Source organism: Parus major, chromosome 7 (genome assembly GCF_001522545.3).
Source record: "Parus major isolate Abel chromosome 7, Parus_major1.1, whole genome shotgun sequence".
Lineage (NCBI taxonomy): Eukaryota > Metazoa > Chordata > Aves > Passeriformes > Paridae > Parus > Parus major.
Window position 1 is genome coordinate 31,931,987 of NC_031776.1, and position 13,621 is coordinate 31,945,607.

At 41.7% G+C, this 13,621-nt stretch overlaps 1 protein-coding gene across 1 annotated transcript in view; it reads left to right on the top strand.

Moving 5' to 3' along the window:
* THSD7B (thrombospondin type 1 domain containing 7B) overlaps positions 1-13,311 on the top strand; it is a 297,251-nt gene extending 283,940 nt beyond the window's left edge. The window contains exons 23-29 of the mRNA XM_015635401.2: positions 3,904-4,063; positions 4,398-4,571; positions 4,663-4,758; positions 5,816-5,898; positions 6,845-7,037; positions 10,351-10,438; positions 12,129-13,311. Of these exons, the coding sequence (XP_015490887.1) occupies positions 3,904-4,063; positions 4,398-4,571; positions 4,663-4,758; positions 5,816-5,898; positions 6,845-7,037; positions 10,351-10,438; positions 12,129-12,210 (876 nt within the window). The 3' untranslated portion in view covers positions 12,211-13,311. The remainder of the gene's footprint in view (positions 1-3,903; positions 4,064-4,397; positions 4,572-4,662; positions 4,759-5,815; positions 5,899-6,844; positions 7,038-10,350; positions 10,439-12,128) is intronic.
* Positions 13,312-13,621: the final 310 nt, after the last annotated feature.

Below are 13,621 nucleotides of genomic sequence, written 5' to 3' on the forward strand. Positions count from 1 at the left end.
CTAGAGATGTGCATGTGGTCCTTGTATGTGCTGTACTCAGCATGTGTAAAATGTATATGACATACTTATAAATAGAATAAAATGAGAGCATCAGCTGATATTTTGTCCAGCTAACAAGCAGATTGTGTTAAACATCAGGGAAGAGACTTTCAACCATAGGAGCTAACACAGCTGATAAAAAAATTAGTAGGGAAGCTGAATTAAGGCCATGGCTTACTCCAGATAAATAACATATTGTGCAGATTACAGTGTGCCCATCCCAAACCCAGCTAAATTTCAGCTCAGAGCGAGTAATCACAGCGTTCCGTAACCCAGATACCATCCCTGCATTCAGTGAGTTAGAGCCTGCTTCTCTCCTTCAATTACCACAGAGCAGTTTCTCTCCCTTTTGCTTTGTTTTGGAGAGAAGCCATTCTATTCATGTTCACTTCTTTTTAATGAGGTGCTTAGGAATTAAATGTAGTTCATAAATACAGGGTGATTTATTCCTGTGCTTTACCAGAAACGAAGCTTAAGCTTGCGTTCTAAAGAAAGCTTTTGGAAGTCCTGTTTTCAAGGATGCTTAGTGAAATAAGGTAAAGCATCCTATGGTAAGGCCAGAATGCATAGTGTGAAAGTGTCTTCCTGTAATAATAGAAATGGGACAATTAGTTATAAGGCTAAAATATTTTTTCCTTATAACTGAGACTGCAATTCTTAGTAGTAGGAGGACTATTTTGTGCTAAATTGACTTCATGTGAACAATTAGAGGTGTCTCCGTGGTTAGGAATAGAGCGTGCTAAGTGTTCTGTGGTGCTGATTGTCACAGTGTGGAAATGAGAGTGTTGCTCCCCAAGTAATGGCACACATCCCAGGCACACCTGTGGCACCATGGGGCAATTCCCTGCATTCAGAGGGGTGCAGAACTTAGGAACTGGTCACTACATCCAGTTTTAAAGGGTTGCAGGACATTAATAATTTTCCTCCTAGAGTTGAAGTGGTTTACCCTGATTAGCTTAAAAAAAGTAAGGAAAAAAATTAGCAGTGTCTGACACTGTTCATAATTTTTTCCATTAAGGGAATATAAGTGGAATCTCCAGGCATTTTCAAACACAAAGCTGGCTGACATTCCTAAAAAGACTAAGAACCTTTCCTTTCTAATGGTTTTAAAAGCACTCCCTTAAATGTGATCACGCAACACTCCCTCATTAGAGAGACTTTTACCTGATAAAATGCTCATCAACCTGTGAAAGCGTTGCCCAGTCAACTCTTTACCTAAAATAATTGTGAGCACATGAACCCAGTAAAAGCCAAAAAGGGAAAACTTTTCTTGAAGGCACATCTGGGTGAAGCCTCTCATTAGGGCTGTTACCTCCTGTCTTATTGGAGCGTTACATGTGGGAAATACTGGATGTGATGTGAGAGAAGGCTCGTGGAGATGCTGCCTTATATTAGTGAGTTACTGACTTCCAGAGATTCCTGACTGACACAGGAGGTGTAAAGCTTCTGATTTCCCCATCAGGGAGCAGGGAGAGAGGTGGAGGCTCCATGCAGGTGCTGGTGGAGGGGCATATACATCCTGTATTTAGGAAAACCAGCGTGGCATGTAGTAGGGTCAGCATAGGAATTTTTGCAGACAAATGGCAGGAATCCCTTGTGGAAGTCAAATTCCCACATATTTCCAGCAAGGAGATCATGGCTCAAGTGGCAAATCCTGGTTCTAGGCAAACCTCAGAGGATCACACCTTCCAAAGAAGAGCATTTTCAACAAAGAATTGATCCCCTGAGTTTTGAATATGTGATGGTTTCCTTGGCAGTTCTCCTCTGATTAGCAGCTATTCTCTGCATCCTCTGTGTGCCATTGCTGGCACAAACTTCCTCTGGTTCCACACCTACTAATTAGATCTTCAAATGTATAATTCTGGGGACATGAATAATTTTGAAGATGATAAGGAAGTTAATGCAGTGCTCCTGCATTGCTTAAGACCTTTTCAAATATACCGAAAAGCATCTCCTACTGTAAGTGACAGGGTGACATTTTAAGTGTGTTCAGTTGATTGTAAAAACCCATTGCTAGTCTTGAAACAAAGAAAGCAAGTGGGAGCCACTGTTAAAAAGCAAATCTTTCTCTTTGGGATTGTTTTGAGAATCCATAGGTTTGGTTGTTTGTTGTTTTTTTTTTATTCTAGACATTACAAAATATGAATGTAGTTCCAATATAGTGCGATAAAAAAATGAAAAGTGTTGCCTGTGGCCTTTTATAGTGGAAACTGTTGCACTGAAAAAATTTATTGTTTTGACCTATTTATTTCTCAGTATTCATCATGTTATTTATATATTGATATGCATAAAAGTAATTATATACTGTTTGTAGAAGTATATTTTGGAAAACTCTTCTTGTCTTCTCCAGTCATTTAGGCATTCTTTGAGTCACTTTGAACTGGAAATACTGCAGTTTGATTAATGCCCATTCCCCCCAAGAGTATTCTCCCTTCATCTTCTGTTCCCACCAGCCATTTCTAAGCACTCTAACCCAGTGGACAGCTGCACGAGTTTTTCACACACCATTAATCTCAGACCACAACAGAAGTTTCAGCAGTGAAACAGTAATTTAGAGCAGCAAGTTGCACACTGACTAAAGTGAAACACTGTGTTAAAAGCTTGGAATCTGGCTGCATATAGTAAATCTACACTAATACTTCTTAGATGCTTTAGATTAGCAGGTGCTCTAAACCCTGCTAGTTGTGCTTTTACTTCCATTTTATTGTGGATCTGCAGCAGAAGGGAGGGAGAGAATGCAAGAGCTGCCAGGTGTGTGCAGCAGAGGCGTTCTCGAGATTCCTGCTAGCAAACCTGCTGCTGGATGAATGCACTCGGTAGGAGCCATTCTGTTCTGCAGATGAAGTCCATTATTTTAAAAGAATCCACTGCCAAGAAATCCAAAGGAGCATTTCCCTTGGTTATATAAAGGCAATGTTTCTTCCCTCTTCTTGAGTTTTGTTTACTGAATTTTCCTAAAGTGCCGTTTCCACGAGGCTTCAGGCGCGCGTTCATAAGGCGTCATGCAGACATGAGGCACCTCAACAGCATCACAGCTCTTCATCTGATGAGAATGAAACAATTCCACCCTCTAGAAACAGCCTCGGTGCTTCATCTCTCAGAGCATCCTCAGCCCTTGATCATAACTTTAGCCAAGGAATATTGATTTTCCACTAAAGGCTGTCATCTTCAGTAGTTTGGTGTATGCCTGGGATGATGAGCATGGAATGGCTCAGATGGAGCCTCCTTTTTCTTGTTCAGAGGGGGCTTAGTGCTGACAGGTGATGGCTGATTTGGGTTGGTGTTTTGGTGGAGTGTGTGACATGAATTGGTGATCACTGTGTGCTCCATATCTGGTCACTCCCTTTAGAACATGACACAGACAGCCCACAGTACAGTAAGGATAAGTAAGGATTTTTGCTGTTCTCACAGGGTTTTAATCATGTGAGTGCTCTTCTTGGGCTGTATCATCAGAGGAGGGTAGAAGAAATGCCTGTTCCTTTATGGACAAGCCCTGCTCTTGGCTTCTTAAAAGAAACCCAGAATGTCTGTGCTCATCTAACTTGGCATTAATTAAGAATCAGTAAATTCATTAATTTGAGTAAAAGGCATGAAGGGCAGACCTCAAAGATGGTATTAATCCTTTATGAATGTATCCCCTTCCACACCTTTGATAGTGACACACTTTCATGTGTGGCCCTGCCCCAGTCTCCAAGCTTCTGTAGAGAGGTGTACAGAGGAACTCTCCATCTGTCTTCACATAACTGGGGGTACTGTTGCAGACCACATTTGTGTCTTTGAAGACTTCATATAGAATCAGCTGTGTTTTCTGTCCTGTGCTAATGTCACTGATGTGTGCCTCTGTTCCCTTTGATTGTCCTGTAGGGTGGACAGTGTGGAGATGGATTGCAGGTCCGCAACCTCACGTGTGTAGTGCATGATGCATCAGTTTCTGCTACATCCAAACCAGTAGAAAATGCATTATGTGGTGAGCTACCATCGAAAGAAAATGTGCTGGAGTTGCCCTGCTCTGTGCCTTGCCCAGGTAAAGGCTTTGGAAGTGAATTTTCTGCCTGTGGTAGCTGTCTGAGGTGGACATGCTCCTCTAGTTCTGAATACTCATCAGCACTTGTAGTACAAGTCTGTGCTTCAGCACATCAGGTAAATGCTCAGTCTGCTGTTTCTAGACCACCTGAAAAAGTCTTCCTTTGTTTTTTGAGAAAATGAGATACCCCGTGAAGCAGAAAATCCAAATATTGTGTACTACTGAGAGATATCCTAGAGATATTTCACTATTAAAGCTGTTTATGCTTAGGTTAGCCTTACCCTTTAAGCCTAATTCTTTTGGAAAACCTGTGATTTCTTGTTTCAACATGCAGGTGACTGCCACCTGACAGAGTGGTCAGAGTGGAGCTCCTGTGAGCTCACCTGCATCAGTGGCAGGAGCTTTGAGACAACCGGGCGTCAGTCTCGGTCCAGGGCCTTCATCGTCCAGTCCGCAGAGAACCGTGAGAGCTGCTCTGGACAGGAGATGGAAACACGGCCTTGCTCAGGTAGCTGGGCCTCAGCACCGCTTCCTGCCCGTCAGGAATTTGTTGTGGGTTTGTAGCAAGGCGTGAAGAGTAACTGGTGCTGATGTTACAGGAGGGAAGTGTTACGATTACCTGTGGCAAACCAGCCCTTGGCGGGACAACGTGCGCACGGTGTGGTGCCAGCGCTCGGATGGAATGAATGTCACAGGTATGTCCCCAAATGGTCTCACCCTTGTGTGTGAAATGGCTCCACAGAGGCTTTCCTGCTTCTGCATCTGTTGCTCAGAGGTGTCTTTCCTTGCTCTTCCAGAATTTCAGTTTGGATCTCTGTGTGTAGGAAAGACAGGTGGGAGCTCACCAGCCTTGCTGTTCGCTCAGCATCACACATGTGTTTGGAGTATTTGGGCTAATTGCCCTTACTGTGGGCTGGTCATGGGAAGAAATGAGTGCACACATACTAAAGGGCTGGCTTGCACAGCCCTCAGTTCAACCTTTCTGTGGCTGTGAAGAGCAGAAGAGAACATCACACGCGTGGTAGAGACCCTATCTTCTGTACCTCCTTTTCAAAACACAGGAGTCTCAAATCACTCAAGCTGTGAGATTCCTGCTGTTGTCGTGACCTACAAATTCTGCCTGTACAGGATGAAAAGGGAAATTCATGGTCAGAACTTTGAAGCTCCGTGAGAGATTGACAAAGGCAGTAGGGCTGCATATCCACGGGATCTCTTTCAATATGCACAGGGTAAAGGAGGAGAGAGTGGAAACAAAAATGCAGATGTTCATGTCTAGTTCTATTTATAATGACTAGTTAGGATAATAACAGAAGTCTTATGTTCAAAGGTTGCCAAGTATTTAAGAACTCATTAACATGTTTTTATTCCTATAGAAGCACAGGCTTTCCCAAGTGAGGATGGGCAAGGGCGTTATGTGGATTATGTCTTTTTATGTAGATAAGCCATTAATGAGGACACAGAAGATCTGCATCTAATTCCAGATTCTGTCCCCAACTTCCTATGTGGCCAGTGGCAAATTGCTTAAATCTGTATATCTCTGTTCTCCATTAACAAGATGGGTATGATAATAATTCCCTGCCTTGTTAAGGCAAATTAATTAATGCGATGCCTACAGATATTATGCTAATATGCTTAATAGACTAGTATTTAACTATATAAAATAAGCAGGCAAGCACTTCTTTCACTGTGGTGATCTAAGGCAAAAACATTCTGAAAGATGCTCTTGAAGGCACTCAGTATTTTCTTTTCCAGGAGGGTGTCCTCTTCGGACGAAACCTGCCGAAGTGCGGCACTGCAGCCCAGCCTGCAGAAAACCCTTCTCCTACTGCACACAGGTAACTGCTCTCTGCAGAACAGGGCTGGGAAATCAACTCTGTGAGATTTAATCAATTAGATTGCATCTTAGATTGCATTCCGGGACTTAGAGAATAGTTTTGTTTGTCCGTGGTACCACCTCGAGGATGTTGTGGGAATTTCATCCTGAAAGGAAAATGTGAACCTGCACAAGCGAGTGATGGAGTATTTTTGTGGTGTTGCAAGTTTGGGTTTGTTCTGTGGAGGGATTTTGGCTTTAATTTTCAAATTAGACCTTTTGGTTTAATTTTAGTTGAGTGCTGTTTCACTGTTCTTTAGAAAAGGGACTGTTTAAAACCTTTGTAAAAAAGTAGATAAAGGAGCATCAATCACCTGTTTGGATCAAGAGTATCAGACCCTCAGACATTATAGGTGAAAGATAATCAGCAAAGAAAACAATGTTAAAATGCCATTTTAAAATAGAAATCCAGAAAACTGAGTATGTATTTAGCAAACCACAGACTTCCAAATAAACTCTTGAAGATACTGCTTAATCTGATCCAGGGTAATGGATATTTGGTCATAAGGAAAGCTATGAAATTTTGGAGTGGAAACATGTAAGGAGGGTTTGGGTCTGAAGGGGGATTGGTTTTGGTTTGTCTGTTCTATTGCCCAGCAGGGTCAGTGGGAAAATTGTTACTGACAAGAGGAGTTTGCCACAGATTCCTCTTGTTAAGCGTGTTGGGATGAAAATGTTTATGTGTTGGACTTCTCTGTAATTAGTGAATCTTTTTCAACCAATTCCTCAAATATATTTGGGGCTTTTGAACTGAAATGGGCTCATGGGCACCAGTTCCTGGCTGCTTTGTTTTGGTGGTGGTGAATTTGTGTGTGCAGGTGAAGTTTGTTCAAGCTTTCACAATAGTGTGCACTGTTCTGTGAGAGGGCACTGCTTGGTTTAATGCTGAATTCCCTTTTATCTCCCAGAGAGGAGTCTGCGGCTGTGAGCGGGGATATACAGAAGTAATGAGATCAAATGGGTTCCTGGATTACTGTGTGAAGGTACCAGGTTTAGAAGATAAGAAAGCTGATGTTAAGACCATTGCCGGAAAAAATAAACCTGTCAACTCCAAAATGCATGACATTTTCAAAGGATGGTCTATTCAACCTTTTAATCCAGGTGAAAAACTTAAATATGAATGGAATAGATTGTCTTTAGAAGGTTTCTGTAGAAGAAGGGTACAAGCTTTGTAGATGATCACATCAGAGATTGTGTCTGGGAGCTGCAGAGCGACCTCCCAGTTTCCAGCTCGTGTGCTGTCTTTCATGCCTTTGTGTCTGTGCAGAGGAATCACAATCTCTTCTGCTGAGAGATAGCAAAGACAGAATGAAGCAATAATATTTTGCAAAAGTGTGCTCATATGTGATTTGGGGGCATGTTTAGAGCTATTATCTGATGATGTTTCTGGAAGTAATATGTTTGGACTAGGAAAGGTATTGATCACTAGCGCTTCAGAAGTTTCAGAGCAGAAAGTGCTTAAGATTTCATTAAAAAAAAATGTTGGTTGCTTCTTGCCATATTTCAAAAATATATGAAAAGGGTAGAAAGTGTACAGTTTAGTCTTGAGGGTTGAAGTTACAGCATTAAAAGTGTCCCACAAAGGCAGACAAGCTGCTGTGCCCAAGCAGCTCATCCCAGGTGGACCTTTGACATCCACAGCATAAAATCTTTCCCAGCTGGAACCACAGAGTGCATGTGCCCAGACTGGAACATTGCTCTAATATAGGATTCTCATTTTGATTGTTTGTTTAAAGATGAATTCACTCAAAACAAATTTCTGAAATGCAAATAGTACTTTAAAAGTCAGAAACAAATGGGTCAAGCACATCAGGTCTTACTGAAATGCAGCTGTTCTCCTCATATTATAAAATACTGGCAGTGCAGTTTCCCCCCCCTCTTCAGATACCTGACATTGCATTTGTTTGCAATTAGTTCCTAATGAACACGAGACTTTAGAAAACATGTAGTGAAAGGTTCTGTTAGGGGATTCAGGGAGCCATAATTCTGTCTGATATATGTGATCACACTTTGAATGTTACATTTACATATTTGATTTGCAGACAGTGGTTAACCTTTGCGTTGACAGTCTCTGGGCTCATAGAGCTCAGTCCAAAACCTTTTAAATCTGGCTGCTTTTTGATCAAACCCTTCATCCAGTTCACCCACACAGTTCACCAGCAGTTTGAGTCACAGGTTTGGGGTTAATTGCCTTTTTGTCAACATCCCTGGCCCTCTGTAGATTGTCTTACTTGGGTGTCATCTTTTTGGCTGGTACTTTTAAGGGGTTAGAAAAAGGGAGGAGGTGTAGGTGGATGCTGCAGTCCTCTCTTTTTAAATCAGCATTTGAGTCTGCAGCACTAAAAGCTTCTGGAGGGCTTTACCTCAGTGCAGCACCTGTGAGCCAACTCTCACCCAAGGTCTGCAACAGAAACAGTTTCTGAGACACTTTTACAGAACATGGTGTTGCTTAATTTTAGGGCAGAAATGTTACAGAAACAAGATATGGGAAAGGAATAAAGATACTCCATGTGTGCTAAGTGTATCACCAACCCTGTGGCATCCTGCAGTTAACTCTTCAATCTGTACATGCTCTTCCGACCCCAGCTCAAGGCTGGTGCTCTTCAAATCACTCCCCTTTGTCTAACTTCACAACAAAATGTGTAATTGCTCCCCTCAAAGAGGCTCTCAGGCTCACTGGTCTGGGGATTTGCAGTGGTTACTGCTGGCTGAGCCATCAAACCACTGTAACCTCCCTGTTCTGCTGTTGATAGCAGGTCTGTGGTGAGGGCTGCCTGTATGGATGGCATTTAACACCCTGCAGCACCACAGTCCTTGACATTGGCTGGTCAATGAAAGTACCTATGGCTTCTCCAGCTAATCTGTGGTTTCCCTTCCCATTTACAGTTTGGAACACTAATTTTATTTTCATTTAATGAGGCTGATGTTTTTGTTCTTCTAAACGCTCTACAGGAGTGCACAGAACTGATTTCAAATCAGGCTTTTTTCCTCTCTTAACGACACTCTGAGAGGCCAGAGTTCAGGTACAGAAACTTTTCTTCAACTTGAGAGGCAATTTAAATAGCATTGTTTAAATTGTCAGATGACATGGTCCAGTGCCTTTCTGCTGGGGATGGAGAGCAGAGCTGCCTTTGTAGCAGACATGCTGTGACGCCTTTATGGGGCTGCGACAGTCCCTTTGCAGGATTGCTAAATATTTCTTGGCCATCTCCAGATGAGAGGGCAACAAATTTCATACCTAGACTTCAGCAAAATAACTCAAACAAACCAAGCTAGACCTGATGAACTGAGCTCTTCCCACATGGGAGATATTTTGAGGAGCAGAAAAAAAATCTGTGAGAGGTACTCAGCCTTTCCACAAAGCCTGGAAGAAAAACGAGAAAGAATGGGATCTGATTAAATGTGTTTCCCTTTGAAAAAATTTGTCATTCAAACATAAAATGAAAACCAGGCTCAGTGATTGTCCCTCTCACTTGACTGAATTTGAAATGGCCTCTGTCAAACTGTGTCTGTGGGCACTGCACAGGTTCCTGTTCCTGCCTCCAGTGTGTATTTGCAGCTCTGTTGATGTGAATCAGCTCAGACTGCTGCTGTGTGGAAAAGTACCAAACCTGCTCCCTACAAGGAAAGCTGTCCTGCCAGAAACAGAGCAAGGAACAGAAATACTCATCCTTCAAAAATTGTTATTAGTAATGCAAAGCTTGTAATTAAGGACCTGTCCAAATGAAGTGTTCTGAGACAAGGGAATGTTTGAAGAGACTCAAGCCCACATGTGCATGGAGAGGTTCCTGCAGGTGTTCTGGGTCACTACAGCCCAACCCACAGCCTTACCTTGTCTTAAAGCCAGTTTTGTCGGCTGCTCCTGTGGCCCAACCAGAGAGCTCTTGCCCAGCTTTATCCCTCTTACTGTTAAAAAGCCTGTTCTTGTTTTTATTCTAAGCTGAATTTATTCCCATTTGTTGGCCAAGTGTTTCCCAGTTCTAAGCAGCTTTTCCACTCGTGCTTGCTGGTGTTTACCCCAACTGACCTCCAAGTGTTTATGGAGAACAATCCCAGCCCTTCTCAGCCCTCAGCTAAACACATCAGGTGTTGCCTGTGTCTGGATCAGCTCAGCACTGAACTGCCTCTGCCAGAGCAGCCACTGGGCTCTGGAGGGAATGTTCCCCACTTATCCTGTGCCTCTTCCCCTTTCCATTAAAATCTTGTCTATAAAATTAGGGATTTTTTTCAGAAATCTTCCTCGCAATCAAAAATATGGGGTTTGTGAATTACTCCCAGGCAATCCCTGCTGTGCTCCCCATCAGTGAGATACTGATTTCTCTTCAATTGATCTCTTAAAACTTTGTGTGTTTTAGAATAAAGTTTTTTATTCTTTCCTCTTCTACCTCTGTCCTTTTTCCTCGTCTTCCAACAGATGGCAAACTGAAGATATGGGTATATGGAGTATCAGCTGGAGGGTTCCTCATCATTGTTTTCCTGATTTTTACATCCTACCTGATGTGGTGAGTATGGCAGGTATTCTCTCCTTAAATAAAAGCTAGTTTGTGTTTATTTAAACAATCCAAAATACATCACAGCTCTGCATTGCAGCCATTTAATGCTCAAGGCTTCAGGACAGGATGGAGGTTTGATTACTTAAGTGCCTTTGTTTGGCCCCTACCTCGGAGTAATTAAAACTCCCCAAATTGTAAATGTTAACAGCCATTATTGTGAAGAAGTTTGGTGGCCATGCAGGGAAAAAATTATTTTTGGTTATCAATAGGCCCCTTATATTTATTCAGACTTCTGCTGGGATTAGAAAGGGGTTTGATTGTATTCTTCAAAAAAAAGATGAAGTAAAACTGAAGAAAGGCAAGGAGAGTGATTGGAACAAGGAGCTGGCTTCTGCTCAAGGAAGGACTAAATAGAATAGGGACATTCAATTGAAAAATAATGTTTGATGTGGGAATACAATAGAGATCTATGAAATCATAAATGGGGGAGAAAAGGGTGCTATGGAATTTTTATCTCCCACAATAAAAGAAGTAGGAGGCATCTGATTAAATGGTCGTTTAAAATAAACAAAAGGTATTATTTTTCACACAGTGCATTATTACCTTGTGAGCTTGCTGCTGCCAGGGCTGTGCATGCCAGAAAGATAAATGGATTCAGAGATGGCATGAGAGTTCATGGGAGATTGGGTCTCTTGGTGTTAATTGTGGTTTTTTGGCTGTTCGCTACAGCTCAGAAAATCCCTAAATAGATTTTTGCAGTGAATACATCAGGCCTGAGTCTAAAGCTGCTCTTAACAGCCATTGTTAAGGACAGGGTACCAGGTCTGCACCTTTATTCCAGGGGCTCCTGGGTTTTACTGGGGGTGAGGGGTGTTTGCTCTCCTCCAGGCAGGGGAGCTGAGCCCGGCCTGACAGAGCTCGCCTTGCTCTCCCTGCTTTGAGTATTTGGAAAGGCCCTGCCATTGGTGCCTCTGGGAGGACAGAAAGGGACAAGTGGGAAGCATCCAGGTGTCCTGCAATTCCCAGGATTTGGCCTGACTTTACAAACATTCATGGTGCAATCTGGCCCAAGCCCTCACCAATCAGGGCAGGCAACCAGAGAGTCACAGCCCCACCTGACAGCATCACTGTCCGCTTTCATCCAACAGTTTATTCCCTTTCACTCTCTTAGGCTTTCTCTCTTCAGTTAAAAGCTCAAATAACAGCTTAGGAACTGCAGCTCCCTTATTTTCCAAGCCATGTAGCTCCATTTCTCTGTGGCTTCACAGCAGAGGATACAGAGGATTTTTTAAATAACATTACACACTTCTCCATCATGCTGAGGAAATGCATTTCTCAATAATAATTATTGTTGCTTCAATACCATGCCAAAGAAAAATGAGAATATCCCACTCCCAGACAGCTCATGTTCCAATTTTTCTGTGAGGTGTTCCTTGTTTTGGCAGCTGTGAGAAGAGACAGGAGATGAATGTGCTTTATTTCCTCTGCAGATGGGGAGCACAGCTGGCTGCCCCTTTCTGACAGGCTCTGTCCATACCACACACATGAGAGCACCAGAGGGGCCATGTGGTGTCACCCAGTTACAGCATTCAATGGCCACCATGGAAAGTTGATTTTTTAAATTGAAGTTTGGGGATTGATGATGTTTCTGAGCTTGTTACAGTTTGTAATTTTGTCTTCTGAAATGCTTTTCTTGCAGCAAAAAAACGAAGCAGCATCAAAGCCCTCCACCACAGCAGAAGCCTCTAACCCTGGCCTATGATGGAGACATTGATATGTAACATAAACAAGAAATCCAAATGTAGACATCGACTGCCTTAACTGCTTTCTTTTTTGGAACTCTCTGACTTCTCAGTTTTTTGAGGAATCTCCTGATGTATAATATCCTGGGCAGAACAGAAGTATTGCAAGCTGAAAATTTTGCCACCTCTTTATTAAAAAAAAAGTGGAATAAAAAACTTGAATCTCGTGAAACTTTTCTGAAGAGACCAGAAACTACATCCCTTCCTGTTGAACAATGGGAATAACAAGAAAAGAGAGAATCCACAGACATCAAAAGGAATTCGTTAAAATAAAAAGGCATGACAATCCCAAGGAAATTGTGACATTTACTGTAAATGACAAGTTTGACACAGCATCATTATGCACTATATTAGTGCAGGGTTCTTTATTCTTCACATACTTCAACAATGAGTTTTCTAGTGTTTACATTTCGTTCAAAGACTTTAAAACCAGATCATGTATTTTGAGAAATGCAAGGAAGAATGAGTTGAAGTGTCTGAAGTTACCAGGTTTTTTAAAGTTTCTTCCTTCTTATCCTGTTTTCTAGTCTGGAATATGATTTTGCTTCATTTCCACCTACAGGACAGAATAAGGATTGTTATGAAAATGCATAGGTGGTTTCTTAACCAAGAATATTTTCTAAAGAGCTGAGTATAGATAGGTGTTTTGATGAGTGGGTAGAGGATTTGATTGTTTAAAAAGGATTTTAAATTAAATTAAACCATGTAGATACATTATGGCCAATTTAAATTGTTATTCAGTTTAATTAAAACAAACTCTGCTTTTGTATTTAAATTTTCTTATCTGAAATATTTATAAATTCCTTTTTTTGAATTTAATTACCTGACCTCATTTAATATACATCAAACACAAATGCAGTTTGTAGAAGGTCTTGCTTTTTTAAATGTTTCAGAACCACTGAGAAGTTACATGTAAAATTCTGGGAACATTTGAAGAGGGTAAGTGTTTATAATAGTGTGTGTTGCAAGTAAGAAAGTGCCATCTTGTGGTATTGACTTGTATTTATAAGCAAATAAAATGCTAAAGAGAGTGAGAAAATTGCTTCTGGTATGTTGAATTAAATGTGTGTAAACAACTTGTATTATTAGTCATTTACTGAGTCTGAGATTGGCCTTGGATTTCAAACTCCTCTGGCATTATTTTGTGCTGCAGTGATGAGTGAGAGAAAGAGTAGAGACAAGTACCAATAGAGAGAACAATTGCAGGTCTGGAGAATTCTTGGTCTTATTTTTAACTCAATGCTGCTGTTGATTCCAATAATCAGAAGAGAAAAAGAAGAATTGTTACCAGCCCAGCACCTGCGTGGTCCTTCTCCACCCAAAGGTACCCAAATCATCACAACAGATGGGTATGGCTGGGGCAGGAGGCATTGCTCATCTGGTCAAGTTG